Source organism: Malaclemys terrapin, chromosome 24 (genome assembly GCF_027887155.1).
Source record: "Malaclemys terrapin pileata isolate rMalTer1 chromosome 24, rMalTer1.hap1, whole genome shotgun sequence".
NCBI lineage: Eukaryota > Metazoa > Chordata > Testudines > Emydidae > Malaclemys > Malaclemys terrapin.
The window spans coordinates 15,653,572-15,678,195 of NC_071528.1; the positions used below are offsets into that span (position 1 = coordinate 15,653,572).

Consider the following 24,624-nt stretch of genomic DNA (forward strand, 5'->3'; position numbering starts at 1 on the left):
AACCCAGGTGGGTCCTGCGCACGCGCAGAACCGTCCTGCGCGTGCTTATTCTCTTCCGTGCTCAGCGAGCGCCTGACCCTCTGCAGCGCATGCGCGGTGCGCGACCGTTCGGCCAGGCCAGGCGCCCTGTGGAGAAAAGTCGCAGCTTGGACGAGCTGATCGATAAGTCGCTGCTGCCGGGCTTTGGCGAGCCGCCGTCTGCACCGCCCGGGGGTGAGAGGCTGCGCGAGCTCTTCGTTAGTCCCGTCACCTCAGCCGCCCGTGTTTGGGGAGTTCCCTGGGGGTTCAAATGTCCAATTTTTAAATAAAAAATAAAATGACCCCCCACCTCCGAAATGCGTGTCAGGGGAGGGGGAGTGACTGCGCATGCGTAAGGAGGGACGGAAGGGGGGGGGCAATAATCAGGGCGCATGCGCGACGGGGGCCTGCGTCAGGTGACGCGCAGAGGCGGCTGGGAGTTCGCTGTACCGCACCGAGCGCGAGCGGGAGGCTGGGCGCGTCCGGCCTGCGGGAGTGGGGCGAGGTGCGGGTGGGGCTTGCGGTGGAGAAACCTGGTGCGGGGGGGGGGCAGGCTGAGGGGGGATTGAGGAAACCCCCCTTTAGAGACGCGTGACCAGCCTGCCTCCCTCTGCCCCGCGAGAGTGGTGGCTGGAGGCCTCGCCCCGGCCGGCGGCGCTGGTGGGGGCTCGGGGACCGGGGCAGCCTCAGGGAGTTGTGGAGCGATCGGTGGGAAGCCACCCAGGGCTGCTTTGGAGGCACTTATCACTTTCCTCCAGGCTAGCAGGTCAATCTGTATTGACGTCCCTTCCTGTATGGGGCCTCACGTCCTGGTCGGCCACTTGTGCCCAAGGGGGACAGAAACACACCCCCCCCCACACACACACACAGAAACACCCCCCCCACACACACACACAGAAACACCCCCTCACACACACACACAGTGTTGTTATGAAAATGCTGCCCAGCCCTTCTCTCAGTGGAACATGCCACTCTTCTGTGGCCCTGTAAATGCACCCGATTTAGCCCTGCCTTTACAAGAGGCAGCTTGCTCTCCCTTGTGCAAAGAAAATACATTTGCAGGCCGTGAATGTATTTCAGTCAGAGATTGAGCATTTTTCTTGCTACAGAGTGAAAATGGCCTCGAGACGAATTACGCGGGAGACTTTTGATGCTGTGGTGCAAGATAAAGTTAAAAGGTATCGGATGGACCGAAATGATGCTATAGAAGAGACAATCCATCATTTTAAAGGTAAGGCCCAAATCAGTGCTCAGTTTGTCTCACCTGTGGATTATGGCAGATGCTGTACAGATCATAATTTTTTTATATCTTTAAATTTTCTACTTTAAATTTGCATTAATATAGCTTTTCCCTGCATTTTTTTTGTGTAAGGGCAAAGAGACGTGGCCCACACACTTTATAGCGGGGTCGGCAACCTTTTGGAAGTGGTGTGCCGAGTCTTCATTTATCACTCTGATTTAAAATGTATTTCACATGTCAGTAATACATTTTAACGTTTTTAGAAGGTCTCTTTCTATAAGTCTAAACTATTGTTGTATGTAAAGTAAATAAGGTTTTTAAAATGTTTAAGAAGCTTCATTTAAAATTAAATTAAAATGCAGAGCCCCCCGGAGCGGTGGCCAGGACCTGGGCAGTGTGAGTGCCACTGAAAATCAGCTCGCGTGCTGCCTTGGGCACACGTGCCATAGGTTGCCTACCCCTGCTTTATAGTGATAGACTCAAGGAGCTCAGTCTGTTGACCTTAACAAAGGAAGATAAGGGGTGACTTGATTACAGTTTGAGTATCTACACAGGGAACAAATATTTAGTAATGTGGTCTTCAGTGTAACAGAGAGAGGCGTAACATGGTCTAATGGCTGGAAGTTGAAATGAGATCAATTTAGACTGGAAACGAATAAATTTTTAACAGTGAAAGTAATTAACTATTGGAACAACTTGCCAGCATCGTGGTGGATTCTCCATCACTGATATTTTTTTAAATCAAGATTGGGTATTTTTCTAAAGATATGGTCTAGGAATTATTTTGGGGAATGTCTAGGCCCTGTGTTATACAGGAGGTCAGATTAGATGATCACAGTAGTCTCTTCTGTCCTTGAAATTTATGAATCTACGAATCCGATATTTTAAGTAATTATTTCTTGTGCAAAAACCCAGATTTTTTTAACATTTTTTGTTTTTCTATTACAAGGTGGAAAGTGCAAGATGAGAGAGAGAAATAGTTCATAGAATTGGACTTGGGCTCTCATTCGAGGAGATGTGTAGGAGTGCTGGTTGCTCAGATCTCTAAATGTGCTTGACCGCTCAGTACATTAATGCATTTGATGTTGTACTCATTTCTTCTTTTAAACTATTTCTTGCAGCTCATTCAAGATCCGTTTCAAGACCCAGGTATGAAGACAGTTTTCATGATGATGGAAGATATTCACATGATGGTCCCCAACACCATCCACATGACGACTGGAGAGGAGACACTCGAGAGGACTATCCGGGGCCTTCTTATAGATCCAGTAGCCCTCTCATGAGGAAAGATGATTACTACCATGACCACTATGGCCGCCCTGCCTCTCGGGACCGGGACTATGGCCGCCCTGCCTCTCGGGACCGGGACTATGGCCGCCCTGCCTCTCGGGACCGGGACTATGGCCGCCCTGCCTCTCGGGACCGAGACTATGGCCGCCCTACCTCTCGGGACCGGGACTATGGCCGCCCTCACCCTCGGGAATCCTCCAGATTGCATGACACTGACTTTGGCTCTTCTGAGCTCTTGGGTGATTTTAGGTCACCAGGACTTGTGGAAGAGGAGTATGGGAACATAGAAAGTCAGGATTATGACCTGGAATATGGACTTCAATCTGAGAGTGAGTTCAGACCGCCAGTACGCAGAGGCAACATCGGTAGAGGAAGGATTCTGAGAGGAAAAAATATTACGAGAGGCCTGATTAAAAATAAAGTATTTAAAGGAGATATCAAAACTCCTCTAAAGAAATGGAACACTAAAAAAACACTACCAGTGACTAATCAGAAGTCAACTCTGCAACCTGATCAGATGCCAGAAACTACAGACCGACCTAACCAGAGGTCTGCAATTGCCCAGCGCCTTAATCAGAAACTAATCCTACGACCTAATCAGAGGTCAACTGTGACAACCCAAAGGCCTGTCATCCGAATTCGTAAGTCTGAGCATGTTCTCAGACATCTTAATTTTGATCTTGTGGACAAGTCTGACATATTCTCAACCTTTGGAATAGAAATAATAAAATGGGCTGGATTTCACACAATAAAAAATGATGCAGAATTTCAACAGCTGTTTGGGGCCCTCTTCGAGCTGGAGACAGAAACATGTGCAAAAATGCTTGCTTCATTCAAATGCTCACTAAAGCCAGAACACCGAGATTATTGTTTCTTTACCATCAAAAATTTACAACATGCTGCTTTGAAGACTCCCAAAGTAGACAATGAGTTCTTAAATATGTTGTTGGACAAGGGTGCCATGAAGACTAAGAACTGCTTCTTTGAAATAATAAAGCCTTTTGATAAGTACATGATGAGGCTCCAAGATCGTCTTCTAAAGAGTGTCACACCTCTGCTTATGGCCTGCAATGCCTATGAATTAAGCATCAAGACAAGTGGTTTCAGTAATTCTGGAGAAATGGCAGGTGCTTTTGAGACCACCATTTCTCTGTGTCGTAAGTCCTTGGCACTTTTGGGCCAAACCTTTGCATTAGCTTCTGCTTTCAGGCAAGAGAAAATACTTGAAGCTGTTGGTCTCCAAGAAATGGCTCCAGCACCAACGTCATTCCCAAATTTTGATGATTCAACATTATTTGGAAGAGAGTACATAGAGAACTTGAAAGCTTGGCTTGAGAAAAGTGGCTATCCAATTCAGATGAAGAAAATAGAACCTGAGTCCACAATACAGCTTAAAAAAACTGCTCCTGATACAAGACCTAAAATGAAGAGTAAGTTAAAATGCCATAAAATATTTTTCTGGTACATATTTATTAGATTTGTTTTCCCCATATAATCATGGAAGTTAAAGATGAAAAGGCCTATTAGACCATGTAGTCTCCAGTGCAAGATTATTCCCTATAATACACTCATTGGTGTTTTGTCTAGTCTAGATTTAAATGTGCCAAATGGTGGGACTTCCAACACTTGCCTTGACTTACATATAACTTGCATTTCACACTTTCATAGTAGTATTCAAATATAACTAGTCTTCACAACACCCTTTTGATGCATATAAGTAATTCTCATTTTGTATGAGAGTTAATTTGCCCAGACTATGTAGGTGGTCAGCGACAGATCCACAATTAGATTTTGCAGGGTCGTGGCTCCAGCCCCATGCTCAGTCCCTTAATCCACACTGCTTCTCATAATGACACTGTTCCAGACCTAAGAGATCAATCCTTGAAGTTTTTCCTGATTTTTTTTTTAAGCCTTAATTTTCCCTTTCTTAATTTCTACTTGCATCTTTTTTGCTAATATTTTAAAAGATAGGAAAATGTAACTGTAAAACCACAAATATTGAAAGGCAGACAAAGAGGTAAATATAGTAGCTGAAGCTACTTTTGACGTAAGTTTCAAGTTGGACTAGATTCCTCTAAATAAAATGACCTCACACCAATCCCTGCAGTATCCCAGTAGACGCTTCTCACCAATTTATTACATTGCTGTTTGTCATGGCCCTTTGTTTATGGTTATTCATAGAGCCCTGCCTGGATAAATCTGCATCCGATCCGCAATACACAAAAATGGTTCATGGCTATAAAGTGGATAACCGCAGATTTGCAGGGCTCTAGTTATTCAGCCAAATACTAGTTCATGAGACACTTCCTATCCAAGCAAACTTGAAATAATTTTGAGTGAGATTCTGAGATGTTTTCTATCAAATTATGTGCTAAAATTTGATTATGTTGCAAACAATAGCTTTTCTGTTAATATAAAAAGTTATCTTATTAGTTCTCAAAGATTTGTTCTTTACAATGCCAATTGCTGTTGATTTCATCATCATGGATGTGTTGTGAGACTTTCCTCAATATTTGCTCCGGTATTTGACTGGGAATTGAAACTAGACTTACAGCTAGTAATTGTCATGCTATAAAACTAGTATAATTAATATGATCCTGGCATGTATCTCCCAACCCGACATTCTTTAATTATTGCATGATCACTTCCCCCTTTTATTATGCTGATTACATCTAAAATGTCAGTCTACCGAGAATGGGCCTGTGTAGTGTGTTAACAATAGCCGGCTTACTCCTGGAATATTGCTATAAAAATGGTTGGACATCTTTACATCCTGTTGACAAGAATAATACAATGACCATGTTTTTTTGTTGTTACAGTTCCACAGCGAGCTGATCGGAGAGTTGTAGAGACGATTGAAAAGCTAGTGAACAGTATTGTTACAGGTACTTTGTCAGCAAAAGAGAGAACTGCTCAAAAAAGCTGCCCTGAATATTGGTAGGTATTTTGGTGAAGTTAATTCCAAATATACAGTAGAACCTCAGAGTTATGAACACCTCGGGAATGGAGGTTGTTTGTAACTCTGAAATGTTTGTAATCCTGAACAAAACATTGGGGTGCTGCTTGCAAAAGTTTACTACTGAACATTGACTTAGTAAAGTTTCAAAGCTGTATTATGCAGAAGAAAAATGCTGCTTTCCCCCTTTTTTTATTAGTTTACATTTAACACAGTATTGTACTGTATTTGGTGGTGGTTTTTCTTTGTCCCTGCTGCTTCCTGATTGTGTACTTCCGGTTCCAAATGATGTGTGGTGTACCAGTCAGTTTGTAACTCTGGTGTTTGTAACTCTGAGGTTCTACTGTAGCATAATACTTCTTTGCCCTATTTAGTGTCTGATCCTGCTCCATTGAAGTCAGTGGCAACTTTGCCATTGATTTCAATGGACTTAAAATCAAGTCCATAGTGGATATTTCATGTTAAATATGTTATGTTAAAATTAAGCTTTTTAACATACTTGGAAAGTAAGTGATATCTGCCCAGGAGTCCTAATTCTTAATCACCTGCTTTGTCTAACAGACTAGACTCCTTTTGATCTATCAATCCACATGCAGGAGGGCAAAAACAATTTGAGTAGAAAGCCATAAGACATTTAGGTATAATGAATGTATGTTTGTATTAATTATGTATTTAGTCCCATGCTCAATGTTTGAAAACAGAACTTGAGACACATAATTGCATAAGCATGGTATAGCCTTAATTTTTTTCAAGTAAATCTCATTTTGTTCTAACAGCAATTTGGGCGTGACATTTAAGTTGCAACTTGCATTAAACTGAGATTGAAAAGTTTTGTAATGCTCTATTAAAGCTTGTTAGTCCAGGTTAAAATCCTGTTATATGAAGTTGATTTAATTTCAGTAATTTAACATGAATATTGCTTTTGAAGATGAAGAGGGCTGAGGCCCTGATTCAGCATTGACCTCTATGTAAGCAGATCCTTGTGCCCCCACATGTGTCCCCATGGCTCCAGACAGGCACAGGGATGTGCTTGCGGGGAGCTCACTGCAGGGTTAGGGTCTAAATTACAGAAGGTTAGAAAAGACCTGAATTTAAATCCTGGTTTAGGTTTCATACGAGCAAAAATGAACTTGAATCATCCGAAGAAGTGAGGTTTTTACTCACGAAAGCTTATGCCCAAATAAATCTGTTAGTCTTTAAGGTGCCACCAGACTCCTTGTTGTTTTTGTAGATACAGACTAACACGGCTACCCCCTGATACTTGACTCCAATCCAGTCAGTTTGTCCAGATCTTTAACAATGCCATTTTATTTTAAAGCGACACTGTCTAGTTGAAGGGTGTTCGAGAATTGGCTTCTGTAGTCACAAATTACAGCTAGAGAAATTATTTTTCTAAACTTTTCCAGTTCGTTCGCTTTGCAGTTTGGACAGCACTTCGTCGCTGATTCTAGAAGTTACTTAAAACATATGGTTAACTTTAAGCATGTGAATAGCCCTAATGTCAATGGGACTACTCATGCTTAAGTACTTTCCTAAATCCAGGAAGTATAGTTTGTGTATTGTTAATTAACTGTTGCTTCTGTACAGGCATTCCGTTTCTTTTCTTGCTGAAAAGACCTTTTATAAACATCGTGTGAAGTAGAAGAAAACTTTTTTTTAATCCGAGACATACTCTTTAAAGAGCATTCTTTCTTAAAATGGAATTATTTTAAATTAGTCAACTTTGAAAAATAAATCAAGTTAGAATCATAGAATATCAGGGTTGGAAGGGTGATAGCGCCCCTTTGAATATGATCCCCACAGTATAGCTGTTTCATTACTGGCAACTTGAGCTCTATCTTAAAGCAATCTGTGATTTTGCAGCTTGACACAACTTATCTTTGCTTACTGCTTAGGAAATGGAACTACTGCTTATCGGAGGAAAACCCATACCTGTAGGTTGTTTTTACCAGGATAGGGCATCCTATATACTATCAACTACCATGATGTTCTTGAAATATCGAAGGTTGCTTTCAGTATATGTTTTCATTACACATGCTGCATGCATTTTTCTTTTCTAATGTAGGTTCTTGTCTGAAGAGGATAGTCTAGAATACAAATATTACAGACTGAAGTTATCAGAGATGCAAAGATTGACATCATCTACAAAGGAGGGAGGCAGAGAGGGGAAAACACCAGAAGAATCTGCAACAGAATCAGTGAGGGCAATGTTGTATGCGAGGAAAGTAGCAAGTATCAAGAAAAGGCTCTTTAAAAGAAAAAGACTTGGAATTTTTACACAACATGGAGTTAGAGGCAGGAAAGTGAGAAAATCAACTATAGGGACACAGACTGTGCTTTCAGCTGGTACGATGCTGAAACGTCAAGACAAGCTCACCCAAGGTTCGGTTCAGTCAAAATCTTCCATATCAGAAATCAGCATGTCTGAGAAGAACTCATCATTGGACACAGCTGGATCCTCACAGCATGCCACCAGTCCAGAAGTTTCTCTGTCACTGGAAGAAGTGGTAGACACTGAGGATTTATTGGCATCCACTGGACAGTCCCAATCACTGTTGTCTCAATTTCCTGATGGTAGGTGAAGGTCTGAAATTAGATCTTAATTATTAGCTCTAGTAGTATGAGCAAGGCATTAGTTCAGATGTCAGTAAAATACTCTACTTGGTATAATTATTTACCATGTCATAGTGTCTTGAGATTTCAGTTACTTTAGATCCCATTGTTCTAGGCACTGTACAAACACACTGTTTTCTTACTTGCAGTGGATGCTAAAACAATGGAAACCGCTGAGAAGCTGGCCAAGTTTGTTGCTCAGGTCGGACCAGAAATTGAGCAGTTCAGCATAGATAATAGTGCAGATAACCCAGATCTTTGGTGAGTAACCTATATATCCATTTGTAAATAGTCTAATAAGAGAAATTACAACACCAAGCTTTTAATGTAGAATTACTGTTTGACATATAGATCTGTCTTTTGGCTATTGGTAGCATTAAATTACATAGATTTTTGTTTATCACTGTCTTTTGGTCCTTAAAGAAGATATAAATTGTAATGTTTAAATATTTTTAGGAATATGGGATTTGGATTTGTTTTACCAAGTCAGATTATTTATCCATCTTGTTTAACTCAGCGATTCTCAAACTGGGGTCCGTGAGTCATGTCCAGGGCCACCAGTCCCGCTGATCAACTCCTCCTCCTCCCTCCTAGCACCTCCTGCACGCTGCTGAACAGCTGTTCCATGGCATGCAGGAGGTACTAGGGGGGAGGAGGAGAAGTGTGCACAGGGCGTGCTTGGGGGTGGAGGTGGGGAGTGGATTGGGGGCTGGGGCTGAGTGGGAGTTGAGCAGCCCTGGGGAAAACTAGAAGCTGTCTTGGAGGTCCATGAAACATTTGAAATCAAAATAGGGGTCCTTGGGTTGCTAAAGTTTGAGAGCTGCTGATTTAACTTATTGACCACTAATGGAGACAATATCTGAAGCTTGAGAGGAGGCCAAAATCTCTCCAGAATGCACAGTTGTCGTGATAGATGGGAGATGTAATTTTTTTTACATCCACAGCCAGTCATCCTGCACCCCAAAGCAATTCTTTGAGGGTGTCAACAAACATGGACAAGAGTGATCTAGTGGATACAGTGTGCTTGGACTTTCAGAAAGCCTTTGACAAGGACCCTCATCAAAGGCTCTTAAGCAAAGTAGTCAGTCAGCGGATAAGAGGGAAGTTCCTCTCACGGATCAGTAACTGGCTAAAGGGTAGGAAACAAAGGGTAGGAATGAATGGTCAGCATTCCCAGTGGAGAAAGGTAAATAGTGGGGTCCCCCAAAGTTCTGTACTTGGGCTTATACTGTTCAACATATTCATAAATGTTCTGGAAAAAGGGGTAAATGGTGAGGTGGCATTGTTTGTAGATGATACAGAATTAATCAAGACAGTTAAGTCCAAAGCTCAGAGAGGTAGCCGTGTTAGTCTGGATCTGTAAAAAGCAACAAAGAATCCTGTGGCACCTTATAAACTAACAAATGTATTGGAACATAAGCTTTCGTGGGTGAATACCCACTTCGTCAGACGCATGTAATGGAAATTTCCAGAGGCAGGTATAAATATGCAGGAAGAATCAGTCTAGAGATAACGAGGTTAGTTCAATCAGGGAGGGTGAGGTCCTCTGCTAGCAGTTGAGGTGTGAACACCAAGAGAGGAGAAACTGCTTTTGTAGTTGGCTAGCCATTCACAGTCTTTGTTTAATCCTGAGCTGATGGTGTCAAATTTGCAAATGAACTGAAGCTCAGCAGTTTCTCTTTGAAGTCTGGTCCTGAAGTTTTTTTGCTGTAGGATGGCTACCTTTAAATCTGCTATTGTGTGTCCAGGGAGGTTGATGTGAACCTGTGGGTATTCACCCACGAAAGCTTATGCTCCAATACATTTGTTAGTCTATAAGGTGCCACGGGACTCTTTGTTGCTTTTTACAAGTCCAAAGCTGACTGTGAAGAGTTACCAAGGGATCTCACAAAACTGGGTGATTGGGCAACAAAATGGCAGATGAAATTCAGTGTTGATAAATGCAAAGTAATGCACATTGGAAAACATTATCCCAACTATACATACAAAATGATTGGTTCTAAGTTAGCTATTAGCACTCAAAAAGTGATATTGGAGTAATTGTGGATAGTTGTCTGAAAACATTTGCTCAGTGTACAGTAGCAGTCCAAAAAGCTAGCAGAATGGTAGGAACCATTAGGAAAGGGATTGATAATAAGATGATAAATATCATAATGCTGCCATATAAATCCCTGGCATGCCCACACTTTGAATACTGCTTGCAGCTCTGGTCAACCCATCTCAAAAAAGATATATTAGAATTGGAAAAGATACAAAAGAGGACAACAAAAATGATCAGGGTATGGAACAGCTTCCGTAGGAGGAGAGATTAAAAAGAGTGGGACTGTTCAGCTTGTAAAAGAGATGACCAGGGTGGATATGACAGAGGTCTATAAGATCATGAATGATGTGGAGAAAGCGAATAAGTATCCTTCACCCTTTCACGTAACACAAGAACCGGGGGGGGGGGGAGGGTCACCCAATGAAATTAATAGGCAATAGTTTTAAAACAAACATACGGTAGTACTTCTTCACACAATGCACAGTCAACCTGTGGAACTCATTACCGTGGGATATTGTGATGGCCAAAAGTATAACAGGACTCAAAAAAAAAAAAAAAATTCATGGAGGTTAGGTCCATCAATGGCTATTAGCCAAGATAGTCAGAGATGCAGCTCCATGCTTTGGGTCCCTAAACCTCAGACTGACAGAAGCTGGGACTAAACGACAGGATGGATTGCGTGATAAATTGCCCTGTTCTGTTCAGTTCCTCTGAAGCATCTGGCACGGGAAGACAGGATACGGGGCTAGATGGACCATTGTTCTGACCAATTATGGCCATTCTTATGTTCTGAACTCTTTTTAGGACTTTAAACACAATGGGTTAAATCTTCTGATGGTGTAAATTGGCACGGCTCTACTGCTTTCTGTGGGCTGTGCCAGTTTGTGCCAAATCTTTTGTTGGTGTAATGCCATTTGTGTTTGTCTAATTGGACCAAGAGACATTTTTTTACATGTGGTTGGGAGTTCCTATAGTATTTCATAATAGTACAAAAGTACCAGTGTAATGACTACATCTAATCTTTTTTTACTAAATCCATTTTTAATCTCTAACTTTATGGTAACTCATAGGAATTTTCTTTTAGTTGTTGAATTTAAATGCTTTTCAATGCAATTTGTTTCTGCAATGCTTCCAGGTTTCTGCAAGACCAAAACAGTTCTGCTTTCAAATTTTATCGAATGAAAGTCTATGAATTGTGCCCATCTATCAACTTTAGTGCTGTTTCAGAAATAGCTGCACCTGGGGAAAGTGATAAACCTGAAGAAAGAAATTTGGATAATTTAGAAGAGGAGGAGGAGGAAGAAGAGGAGGAGGAGGACAATGAGGAGGAGGAAGAAGAAGCTGAACTTGAGAATATCTCCCAGACCTTGGAAGAAGTGGAAATGGAGCATGCAGAGGAGGGGGAAGAAGAGGTCTCAGCAGGTGGTGCTGAGGCGATCGCATCCAAAGAGATGCTGTCCAAAACAGGAGAAGAAACTTCAACAGGTGAAATGCAGCCAAGCTCAGCTTCTGATAGTACTACACCAAATCTGTCAACACAGGTGCCAGCTTCTGCTCCTGGTACCCCTTTCCCTCGCAAAAGAATCAGCAGCAAATCTCTGAAAGTTGGCATGATTCCTGCATCTAAGAGGGTCTGCCTCATAGAGGAACCAAAAGGTAAGTATCATTTCAAGGATGTTTTCTGGCCCTCGGCAAGAGTCCTTGAATTCCTATATATTTGTAGTTCTTGGTTTAATAAAGTGAATTAAAAAAATATGCACTTCAGATGTCTGTTTACTAGTAGCCATTGGCACATCCCAGTGAACAGGTGGATAGTCATTGCATTCTGGTGCAATAGTAAAACTTGCTTCTAACTTGTGTGTGTTGTAAGGTTGACTCAACAATGCTTGTATTCAGTGAGCATATGTAGCTATTGCATACCCACACACCTCTCTGCTGTTGATTAAACAAAGTGATAAAAAGGTGGGTTGGGAGGGATTTCCATCACTTGTTTCTAGTTTTGAGCAATGTCTCAAATCTGGCAATGACCGTATTTAGAAAGTCAGATTAATACTTTCACGTTGTAAAATGTTCATAACAGTTAATCAGGAAGTATTTTGGTTTGATATTTGTATCTCAAAAGTTAAGTGGAATTTGTCAAGTAGTTTGACGGTATGGCCATGTTATCTCTTTTATGTTCTAAAAGAACACATTCTAATAGTTGAGTGATACTTATGTTGAAAACTGACTACTGCACATGTTCACTAACTACTTTCATGAGTGTCTTACCACACACAAATAAAAATGGTCTATGAATAGATGACTCCATATGTGCTGTGGGAACAAGACACAATGAACTGATTTATGTGCCAGTCTTAACTTGGCTTTCCACCAAAACATTTTCAAAGTCAGTGGAGCTGAAACAGATATGAAGTCCTTGGACTATTACTTTTTGGGGAGGTTTCAGAGTAACAGCCGTGTTAGTCTGTATCCGCAAAAAGAAGAACAGGAGTACTTGTGGCACCTTAGAGACTAACAAATTTATTAGAGCATAAGCTTTCGTGGACTACTACTTTTTGGGGAGATTGTCAAAGGTACAAAGAGTAGTTAGGTGCCTGATTCCCATTGGAGTTAATTGCCTAGCCCCCACTTGTGCCTTTGAAAATCTTTGTTTTTTGTGCACTCTAACCTTAATGCCCTTGGTGGTAGTAGTATTAGATTAAGGCATTAAATGGGAGTCATGCATATGAAGATGTATTTTGCTAGTTCCATATTAAAATTGGTCATCTCTGTGATTGACTTTTGTCTTTGCTTTAATTCTCAGTTCATGAACCTGTCAGAATTGCTTATGACAGACCCCGAGGCCGCCCAGTTACAAAGAAGAAGAAGGTGAGGAAACTCTGTGTGTAATTTCACTCTATCTTGTGAAAACAGTTCTGTAAATGTCTGCCATTGATTTCATGGCAATCTGACCCTTAGGCCTGGATCCTGCAAGGAACAGTGCACTGTTTGAGAGTAACCCAACTTCCCTCCACTCCCAGGGCAGACAGTGGAAGGTGACAAAGCTCAGCACCCCCACAGCTTAGGGCCCTTATTGAAGAATTAAATCATTTGTTAATCTGGTAGCTTTCTCTTGCCTCTTAGAATAATTTTGTAAGGATGATATAAATGTGTTCAAATGGAGTTTTTGTAAGAGTGAGCGGGTTAATGTTTCAAATTTTTCATCCTGCTTTTGTTATCAGAAAACAACTATTAAAAAAGAAAAGAGTGTGCTCTAACGCTTTCCTATTTTTGATAGTGTGATTAAACAAAATAAAGGTAGTTTGTCAGGTACATTAGTGTAGTACTCTGTAAATTGGCTACACAAACAATTACTCTTCAGAAGACATTTTCCATCCAGATGAAGAAACCTGTCACTTAAACATATACTTTTAAATCTGTTTCTGTACGTTCAGGAACTTGGACACACTCAATTTGCAGAAGGTTTCTGGTGAAGAGATCAAACTGGTGGCTGCTTTCTGTACCAAAAACTCTCCCCCTGCTTTCTCTCTCTGCAGAAACCAAAAGACTTAGACTTTTTACACAAGAAATTAACAGTTAAGAATGTGGGTTTCCAGATGCTTCAGAAGATGGGCTGGCAAGAAGGACGTGGTCTTGGTTCACAAGGAAAAGGAATCAAAGAGCCTGTGAAAGTGTATGTAATGGGAACAAACTGCAGAAATATTAGACATATTTGGAAAATGCTTCTAGTAGCAATTGTGGATCCCTGTCCTGATGGGATCAGTCCTATGTCTTATTCCCACTCTTGGTCTGCTCCTTGGGCTGGTCAGAGTTGAGACTGGAGGCCTTGTGTCTCTACGAATCAGATTGGGTGGAAGTTGGTGTTCTAAGGGGAGGCTGTTTCCTGCCATCTGAATGGACATTGCTGAAGGCTGGGAGGAAATGCTTCCTGAGGCTCTTTATTGACACCACCTAAACTCTGGCAAGCACCCTGCTGTGTGTGGAAGCCTTGTAATAACATAGGGGTGCTCCGTTAGAAGGAAAACACATAGATTTGACCTTGCAAGCTCTTTGCATGCAGAATTCCAATTGGTGCCTGGATATTGCCGTGATGTGTGCATTGTAATATATAAATAGACTTCATAGGAGTTCCACACACAGTACTTATGTGTTAAGGTAATACACCATCTCCACTGTAAACATAAGATTCTTTCCACTGCATTCTGCAAAGAGGTAAGTGCATCTCCTAGAAGGTAAGCATGCTTTTCTCTTGAAATGCATACATTATTATTTTACAGTCTTTTCTAACTTTTAAGGATGTCTTCTCCAATGTCCTCTTCCAGCCCAGATAGTAGGTTATAGTTCTTCCAAGCTGCAAATAGAAACACAGAGCACAAAAAAAATGGTGATTTCACTCCACCAACTACCTGGGAAAAACTCTAGCTGACTGAAGTACCTTGTTGGTTTACTGTTTCTTTTCTTAGGGAAAATTTTCCCCATCTTTCTCCAACAGAATTAGTTAATTTAGTTGGATGTCTTTTAGCCAAGTGTGTGTTTCTTTGTACTTCTGGGACACCCTGTGGTTAGGTGGCCCACCACCCTTAGTCTCCCACCTCCTTCCTTCAGATGGGAATGCCCTATGGGAAAGCACCCCATCTGGTCTATAGCTTTCTACTCTCTGCCAAGATACTGGATCCTTAGCTTCCAGAACTCCTCATCCCAACACACTTGCAGTTCCTTGGTTTCCCCAGCACGCAATTAATAGCTGAGTGTTAAAGCCTGTTTGGTCAATCCAGCTGCGAACCTACCAGGTTCTGAAGAAGGTTTAGATCTTCTCTAAAGGGAAGTGTTTTAGATATGAAAATATGCTGTTGGTTTTTGTTTTTTCCCCAACTAAAGTTAGCTGCTCTGTCACTTATGGAAAGGCACTTGCCCAGAACAGACAAGTGAGAACTGTTTGTGCATGTACTCCTTGTACACAGCTCTCAGGAAAATTGTGCTGCTGTTTTTGGTCTAATGTACAGAGGGAGTTGCAGCTATGTCTCTAGGTAACTCCAAAGCACTAGATTCTTTAATGGTCTCCAGTGCTCTTTCCTTTATCTCTGGAGGCAAGTCTCAGGCCCAAATCTGAGATTATCTCAATGTGAGTGAGGCTGTCCTGGGCAATTCACCTTTTTGTGTATCACTGTAGTGACCTTAATTGCTGTCCAGTGCAGCTTTTCATTTATTCAAGGTGATCCATGACTCTCCCTCTGGAAATGCTGCATGCTTTAGAAACCATCAGCCTTTCTGTGGACAAGTACTAGTTGAGATGTGGTTAGAAGGCCCACAAATTGGGTAATTTTATCTCACCAAAGAGAAATGGACAGAAGTAATATGTGTGAAGGTTTAGAGGCAGTCCAATGTAATGTTAGCATAGCCTTTTATTGCTGTGTTACAGCAACAAGAACATTTGCCTCCAGGATTGATGCACACAGAGATGTCAATCTTCTTGTATGTGGAGATGGAACAGAAACTTGAGGCCTGCCTATGACAGGGAAAAGCTAATGACTAGTCTTGGAAAGGTTCAGAATAACATCCCTTTTCTCCTCTTGGGTTTCTCTTCCTTCTTCCATAGCGGAGATAAGAGATGGGGAACATGATGCCTCCTGCTGGAGCCAGTAGTTACAGAAAGTTCAGTTATGGGAAGCCCCTGCTGGTCTTGCGTTCCTCTTCCTGTTTCAGAGAAGTGATTTGTGTCAGCTGTGGATCTGGCCAGTCCTGAGATTGAACTGAGGGAAGGAAAATGTGAAGGCAGAAGAGCTTTAGATGATCACTCTTCTAACCAGTCTAATCTCTACCTTCTCTGATTAGTCACTTGTACTCTTGCCCTGAAAGTTATCCAAGAAGGGGGACTCTACAATACTTATCATATCTACAATAAAGTCTTCCTGGTTCACAAATCCATTATTACCTAAGCACCAATGGTTGGCGCTGTACAAGGCAGAAAATGAAGACAGTCCTTGCCCTGAAGTGCTGACAACCTAAAAGATGAAACAGAAGGAATGCATTGGGAGGTCCAGAGGAATGATTAAGCTATGACATGTTACAGACACATTTATTTGTTCCCTGTTGTGCGCATCACAGAAATATCTTTGGGAAGATTTTTAAAGTGGTGACTTGGTGAACTAGGATAGGAATGGCATGTTTCTGTGGGGCATGTGGAAAAAGGCACATTATGGACAGTGGCCTATCCCTGCCAGGAAGCCACAGAATTGTTGAATTGGTTTTATGCTCTTCCTACAGAGAGTTTTGTAACTTGATCTTGCAGCTCCCAAGGCAGATACTAATACTGCAGGGATTGCAAGGAAAAAACATCTTCCCAGGACTTGGTTGCAGGCACAAAAGTCCCTGCGGACTGCAAAGGCTCAATCTACTATTAAGAGTGCACAAATATTCCAGGGCTATATGACCATATACTTGGTTTATGTGGCCATGGCTATATAGTTACAGAAATTAGATAGTGAGGATGGTTTCTTTCTTGATGCCACTTATGCCACCTGAGTTTCCACTTGTGGCACAGCAAGCCCAACTACAGCTCACCAGACCCTGTGGTTGTGTTCAGGGCTGATAACTTGCCCGTTAATTATTTTTTCTCCAACATAAAGGAAGGGGGCTTAGTTCCCAAGAGATCTGGTGGTTTCTGTGCCATTTTGGATTTTAGAAACCATGCTACTTTGGGGTGCCATCATTTTGAATTGGGACCATGTGTGTCATGAATCAGGTGATCAATCCAGAGGAGTCTGTGAAATTGATCTAGAGAACTACCTATATTTCCATTTATTCAGCAATATCACATGACCTTGGCTTTTTTCTGTTTCTGTCTGTGGGGAGGAAAAGCTATACACAGTTGGCCTGGCATATTAAGGGATACAGAGAAACTGAATTAGATCCTTACTCTGTAACTGTCTCTCTTTGAAACTATTGTTATTTTACATCTCTTCTGCACTTTGTCAAATAATGTATTTTAATCAAATTGTGCTAACTATCCATTTTACTCCCTAGGGGTACTACCTCTGCAGGGGAGGGCTTGGGTGCTGCAGGGGAAGAAAATAAAGAAGATACATTTGATGTTTTCCGTCAAAGAATGATACAAATGTACAGGCAGAAAAGAGCAAGTAAATAGGTATGTGCAATGGACAAGTCTGGTTTATGAATTCCCGCAAATATTAAAATACTGCAGTTAAAAAGCCTTCCTTTGAACAGAAGTGTTACTGTGTTTCCACAAATGCACCTGGGTTTTTATTATTTCATGAAAATCCAGAACTACTTTGGACTGCTGAATTACCCAACATCTTACTTTCTAGGTTTGACGCAAGAGACTCATTTGCTAGAAAACATGGACTTGCAAAAGCTGTTGTGTGAAAGGTTTTCGGCATGCTGCCAGTATGAAGAACACTTTGTGCTGTGGCAGTGAATTTGAATACTACTGTACCAAAAACATTTTCCAAGATTAAAGTTAGCCTTGTACTTAGATGTGCAAGCTGACAACTTGGCTGTCATCTTCTGAGGAAGAAACAACGGATTTGCTCTCAGACGTGCCTGTTTACCTTTCACTTTGGCCAAGAATGCCTACTATGTGACAAGATGGTTTGCTCCAAACAATGTAAGCAACACAAAAAATATGAGCTGGAAAACCAGTCTGCCCCTTTCTCAGGCTGAGAAGATTTTCAAATTCAGATCTCTTTGAGAGACGGTTTTCCTCACTACTTGCTTTATTTTACTAAGCTTTTTTTGAATGGCTGCATCTTTTGAACTGCTGCTATGATCTGGACAAAGCAGTTCTTGATATTTTTTTCCATTCATAGAACAATTTAAGAACAAAACCTTCTAAAATAAGCATGTAGGAATCCATGCCTACCTATGTAGGACTAACATAATGAATCCATATAAGAACACCCCAACTATACTGCCTAACAAAAATTTCAGCTGCTCAGATTTTCACTGTAACAAGCAAGCAGTACCAATTTCAAGTGTACTTGTTTTTACATGACTTTACAGGTCTTGCTCAATAAAATCTTGTATAGTTTCTTTCCCTCAAAGAAATAAATCTGCAAACAAGGTGTAACTTGGATTCTGCAGAAGATTGGAACTATGTTTTAAAATAGTATTGGAAGTCAAATATAGAAGATCATCTGGAAGCCGAACATCTGTTTTTGTAAGTCAGAGCATCACTTTAGGGAGTCAGCATATTTCTAATCCTATTGAATATTGCTCTTCAGAAGTTCTTTGACTGCAGGACTCCAGGAAAATGAAACAAAACCTGAAGTTGTTAAAGAACTTTGTATTCCATTGTTCTCTCTTTATTTAAATCAAAGATGAGACTCCAGTAGTATACTTTGTGCTTCAGTAACTACAACAAAAAAGCATTCTTGGTGAAGCAGTTCTGAAGAAATGATGGAAGACTTAGCAGTAGTATTGAAGACAAATGTTCAAGGTCTAGTTGATCATTTATCTTTCACCAGGTGTGCATGTCAGTAAAGAATCCTGGATTGCTCAAAGTGACAATTTAATAATATCAGTTGCACTTTTTAGCCTGCTCCTTTTTCTCCATCGTTACACTTCTAAAAATAGTTGTCTTCACTTTTTTTTTTAATGTGACAATGGCAGATTACTTCCTCTTGAAAGAGAATTTGTCTCGATCTGATGTATGTTTGGCTTACTAGGTGTGCAGGTTTGTTAATGATTTCATCTGGCACTATGCTGCTTGTAATGCAGACAGCTTACAGTACAGTCAATACAAGTACCTTACAGTAAAGCAGCAGTGTCTGGCATTCCTAAATGATGAATATGCAAGAAAACTTGATCTCTAGTTATCAACTCACCTGTGCCTATTGAGCAAAGGACAGTCATCTCCTCGTTCAAAAAATAAATAAACCTGCCAATTGAAAGTGAAAGGGAGTATCTTAATTTTCATTCTTTAGCACCAAAACCTTTCCATTCCTGTAAAATCAGTTTACTTAGTTTATGAAAGCAAGATTTCTCTTTGCTTTGTGTGTGTGAAAGCAATAAGCTACAATATCATGCCACAGTGTAATTTTCTGATCACTCAATTTCAGTAGCTTGAAAGCACATGACCGCTAAAAACAGCCAATAGAGAAATGATTGTCATGTTGGTACAGTTAAATTTTTCCATGAACGTCACGCTTCTCCACCTTTACATTACAAGAAGTTAGAGCATCCAGGACCTTAAATACAAATGTATGTTCTCAAAGCTTGCCTGATTCATCATACTTTATTCAAGATATTTGGTGATACTACAAAGATTTATCCCATAGGTTTTGCTTGGAAATGTTTAGAAGCATAAACCGCACAATCATGTTGGAGAAAGGCTGCCTTTAAGTTCAGCTGGTACAATATTTGGCAGTATTACACTTACCTGATAGGTTCCTATTTGGAGATGTTTTCCACTGCACTTTTTCCCTTTCCCGTGATTAATTAGACATTGTGTTGAATGCAAAAACAGGGTTTTTTTGTTTTTTTTTTTAAAAGAGGAGTTCCACCATTCATGGTCTGTTGTAGAAAATGATGCTCTGGAACCAATAGTGTTGGCCGCAGAGTTATTTCTCAGACCCACTAATCTGGGTTTAATTTTCCTTTGTTTCATTGATGAAGCTGCCATTGTTGCTGTTTTACAATTATTTTATTTTATTTTATTCCCACATGCTTCCAGTTCACCTCTTCTTTCACATTTACATTTTGGAAGAAAATCTCTTGACTACATGCTGTGCTATTTGCAGAAAAAGACACAAATCAGTGTGTGGCTTCACACTATGTTGGGATGCATTTTCTCAGCCCCCTCGACCCTGATCATTCTGGGCTGTTCTGGTTTAAACAGATTGGGCACAGTACCATTTGGGGTACATTTGCTGAACACCTACTTATCCAGTCTGGAAAAATTCAGTATCCAGATTGGAAAATGGTACATTCCCTGCTGATTTCAACTCAATTTAGAGCAATTTCCTTGAGTATTATGCACTCTTGAAAATGAATGTGAACAGTAGTTCCTAAGGGAATCTTAATCTGCTGCCCTGGATAACTAGTATGGTCAATCTTTCTTGTGCCAAGCGTTAATTTTGGACAAGATATCAGCAGAGCAGCACTGGTGCTAAGATTCCAGTGTTGCTCTCAAGTGGGTTTCTGTGTACCACTTTTATCTTGTTTTACCAAGAGATGACCTTACTCTCCTTTGGCAAAAGGAATTCCCCTCCCCCCCCTTTATTTTAACCTGCTTTTGCAGGCAGCTCTGATTTGAAAATTTAAATACAGGTACATATGTGAAACATTGTGCAGATACATTGCCTTGTTTACTAGTTTCTTTTCTGTTATTTTAGTTTCCAGGCTCTCTTCCATGAAGACTACAAGCATCAGTGAACATTTTAACTAACTTCAGTGGTGTGTCTGCTGTCTTTTGGTTGTTTTTACTGTTGATGATCTTGTAGAGCAATTTGCTAGTTTTTGTTCTGTGCAAATTGGCAGTAGTGCTAAGCTAGTAATAAGTAGATGCTTATATTATTGGATAACTAAAGTTTCTTTTTAGTACAAGTAAAGATGTTAGCATTGTTAATCTTTTAAAATCTGCAATAAATGTAGAGGTAAACCATTTCCTTCTGGTTTCAATGATGTTTTGCTTGTGAATGTGGGAAATATGCACCACTTCTTTGGTACTGATACATGAAATTGGGATTATATAGTGTTCTATCGCTACGAAATCACCCATTTACAGGGTTGCTTTTTGGATTATTTCAGAGCTATTTGATTTTCCTAGGGTTCTGGTGCATTAAACAAGGGCACCATGGTGTTACCTCTGACTTGAATGCCAGTTCCAGTTTGTACCAGCCAGAATGTGAGAGTTACGTTCTGGGCTCCTACATCCCAGGAGCCAGACCTTATCTCTGTGATTATCGCTGGAGCATTGAGCTGTTTCAAACAACAAGCAAAAATAGCTTTATATATATAAAAAAATAACTAAAATCTGACCATTTGGGGGGCAGGGTGGAGCCACAGCAAGGTGAAACATTTTATCAGTAATAGCTGCTGTACACGAGTCATTGGAGAAGTAAAGCCTATTCGGTGTTTGGTAATTTGGGAAAGAGATACAAACCCCAGTACAAGAGCTGTCCCTTGCTCCGGTACTGACAGTTCCTGGTAGCTGTACGGAGGTGGGGAGTACTAAGTATAGGGTCAGGGGAGGGAGACTCCACATTTGTTTGCTTGAAAGGTGCCCTAATGGAGCAGAAGAATCTCCTGTGCAAATAATGCACTGTTATGTGGGACTAGTACAACTGTTCTTATTCTGTTGCTTGCATATCTTAAATGGTATGTACTACCAATAATATATTTTCTTCCTGTTTATCAAATTTACAAAAATCTATAGCATCTTTAATATATAAATATTTAAAAATGAAGAAATATTAAGCTTCTTAAATACAGCACACAGTGTTTTTATTTGTATTGATGTTCTATTCTGCTGTGGCTAAAGTTAGTTGTGGTTCATTTTGCCCAAAATAAGTCTGGCCCTCTTCTAAATATAATAAATTTTGATGCATAAAAATACATTCGTAGATAATTTTTCATCTTCTGTCTTGCATGCATGAAGATTCTGTACTATCCTCATTCACCGTATTTCATGGCTGTAGCTGGTGAGTCACAGCCAGATTGCAGGGTTGAACAGTAGTCACTTTAAATGAGAATACATTTAAGGACAACATAACGTGATTACTTTTGAAATAAATAGCTTTTGTGAACCTTGTTTGGATAAATTGCTAAATGAGGGCAGGTGTAGAAAATGTTTGCATTAGCTCTGGGCAATAAAGTCATTGCTGTTTAAAAAGCATTGACATCTAGTGTGCTCTGTTTAGCTTTGTGCCAGAAGAATGTATTTAAAAGATTGCAGTTTTGCCCTTGAACTACTGCATGGGCAAAGCCTGAACTCTGAAGGGCTGGTAGCTAAGGGAAGCATTATCCAGCTACTATCTCATTGAATATTAATAAAGAAAAATGATTTGCATGTATCTTTTTATTCTGTCACTTTGCCTACATGTCCAAGTTTAAAAAAGACCAGCTCAGGCAGAAGCTAACGGTGGAAACATCTTAGACAGTCGGAATCATCTAGCATTCCCCATTTGAAGGAATTGTCGGACCTGTTATTTCAGAAAATACAATCATTTTTCCATATATAGCATTAGGAACATAATCTATTTAAAAAAATTCCTGATTTTTATTGAGGCTACATAGTCAAATCACAGTACAATCAGTGGAAAACAAGAGCCAGCTGCTATGGTGTTGTTTTAAGTCTGATCAGTAGCTAGGTTATTTACATATCTTTTTCCTCAGTGCTGGTAAAGCATGGTCAACTCTGATGTGCAACACCCCCCACCCAACACGCATACCCCATATATCAAATATAGATTGCAGCTGTATTCTGTCCTATTCTGTAACACTTTAGGTCTGGCTAATCAGGACTATCCAAATGCAAAACCTATGCACAAACCATTTATGTATATTTATGTAATCTAAAAAAATGTGAAGGGTGTAAATATAAAGGAAGATAAACTATTTAAGGTGTATAACCTGAGATGGGATAAAGCTGAAAAGGAAATGTGCTAAATATTAGGAAAAGCTTTTTCCACTCTGTCTACTTTATTTGAATAGTATCTTACAAGAAGTGAGTGGGAAAATACCATCTACTCAAGCACTTAACTGGAAGAGTCAAAACACTAGAAAATGTAGTGCAGTGGAGAAAAAAATCCTACATTATTAAGTCAGTGGAGTGGATGACTAATAGGTCTCTTATCTGTAATTGATTTTCCTTGGGTTCTAATACAGCAAATTTTTAGGGAAACTTTGGTAAATATACATGCAATGGTGTCAGTTTCTCCTGAGGGACTCCTTAGTTACTCTATGGTTATATTTCAAGTGGGAGAACATGTACCTTTTTAGTTGACTAAACCTTTGAAGGTATTTGGATTTATCATTTGAAGAGGAGTGCTGTGTAGCTCAAAAGCTTGTCTCTCGCAGAAGTTGGTCCAACTACAAGATATTGCCTCACCCACCTTGTCTTTCTCATGTCCTGGGGCCAGCATAGCTACAACCACACTGCAAACAGCTATTAAAGTAGGTTTTCTATCCAGTGGCTCTTCTGAGATGAAGCTGGAGTGGATAAAAGTTTATTTCATCACGTGTATTTTAGTTGCTTTCCATGAGTACTAAAACAGATTATACAAAACAAGTTGACAGTCTAAGTTTCATAGATTCATAGATTCTAGGACTGGAAGGGACCTCGAGAGGTCATTGAGTCCAGTCCCCTGCCCGCATGGCAGGACCAAATACTGTCTAGACCATCCCTGATAGACATTTATCTAACCTACTCTTAAATATCTCCAGAGACGGAGATTCCACAACCTCCCTAGGCAATTTATTCCAGTGTTTAACCACCCTGACAGGTAAGTTGCTGTCCCATTTTGTTGTTTGTTTCTTGGTATAATTCCCCTGTGCTTTTCTAGTGTTCTTTCCTACAGAATGGGTACAGCAACCAGGCATGAGGGAGGAACAAAGGGCATTTAAAGAATTATGAAAGAGATTCACACCCGCTCAAGCAAAGCGCCACTTAGTTCAATGTAGTAGTATGTTACCTACCTCCCCTCCCTACAATGCTTCAGCACTGATCAGTTTGGGAGTGTCACCAGTTTCAAAGTGCGGACTAAAAGCAAAACTTGTAGCCGAAACACTTCTGAAACAGGCCGGTGCCCTAAATGCGCCAGTTGCAGCCAGCAAGCCCCCCCCAAACACAGTGACTCTGGAAGGTTATCCTCCTGGCTGATGCTCCTTGGTGTTATTTTTTGCAAATGACTAGTGGAGAACATACCTCCTGGCGGGGTAGCAGTTCTTCGCTTTACCGCCCCCCCCGCCGCCCCCGGGGGCTGTCGGGCTTTCGGGGCACGAGGCGGGGCTGCGGCGAGGCTCGGACCCACCTTCCGCCTGCTCCCCCGCCACGGGCAGCGGGTGCCTTGATCTTGCGTGGGGCAGAGGCGAGCGGCAATGACTGCCCCTGTCCCGCGGGGGCCGGGCCGGGCCGGGCCGGGGGAAGCTTGCTCCGAGCGGCGTGGGGGGGCCGGGTGCGGGGCCGGAGAGGGCCCTGGGGGGAGCGGGGTTGTGGCGCCGCGGGAATCTGGGGCGCGTGGGGGGGGGGGGCCCAACCGTCTCCTCCCGGGTAATGCGGCAGTTGGGGGGCGGGGCTGGCTCCAGGGCTGGAGTGAGGTGGGGCTGGCTGAGGGGGGTTCTCTGAGGGCTGGAAGGGGAGCTGGGGGGGGGTCAGGGTGTGAGATGGGGGGTGGCCCTGGTTTCCTGGAGGGAGGGGTGGGGCTGTGGAGGTTCTTGGGGGATTGGGGGGGGGTATCAGGGTGCTGGAGGGGTCTCGCAGGCTCCATTGGGACCTGCTTTGCGGTG

The 24,624-nt window shown here is 41.4% G+C and overlaps 1 protein-coding gene across 3 annotated transcripts; it reads left to right on the forward strand.

Moving 5' to 3' along the window:
• Positions 1-118: 118 nt before the first annotated feature.
• Positions 119-20,781, forward strand: SUGP2 (SURP and G-patch domain containing 2). Of its 3 annotated transcripts, none has more exons than XM_054013586.1 (11): positions 119-213; positions 1,128-1,249; positions 2,380-3,978; positions 5,368-5,485; positions 7,570-8,078; positions 8,267-8,378; positions 11,294-11,814; positions 12,962-13,026; positions 13,695-13,831; positions 17,182-17,302; positions 17,484-20,781. In XM_054013586.1, the coding sequence occupies exons 2-10, from the start codon at positions 1,135-1,137 to the stop codon at positions 17,300-17,302; spliced, it is 3,297 nt and encodes a 1,098-aa protein (XP_053869561.1). In that variant the 5' UTR covers positions 119-213; positions 1,128-1,134; the 3' UTR covers positions 17,484-20,781. The 3 variants fall into 3 exon arrangements, with proteins under 3 accessions (XP_053869561.1, XP_053869559.1, XP_053869560.1); XM_054013584.1 differs by lacking the exon at positions 119-213 and adding an exon at positions 421-523; XM_054013585.1 differs by lacking the exon at positions 119-213 and adding an exon at positions 421-523 and having other exon boundaries at positions 20,511-20,781.
• The last annotated feature ends 3,843 nt before the right edge of the window (positions 20,782-24,624 follow it).

Excerpts from the sequence above, each read along its gene's own strand:
- SUGP2 (XM_054013586.1), top strand. The coding sequence starts at position 1,135 with ATGGCCTCGAGACGAATTACGCGGGAGACTTTTGATGCTGTGGTGCAA. Across the intron at positions 1,250-2,379 it reads GACAATCCATCATTTTAAAG|CTCATTCAAGATCCGTTTCA; the intron begins GTAAGGCCCAAA and ends TATTTCTTGCAG. Across the intron at positions 8,379-11,293 it reads GCAGATAACCCAGATCTTTG|GTTTCTGCAAGACCAAAACA; the intron begins GTGAGTAACCTA and ends CAATGCTTCCAG.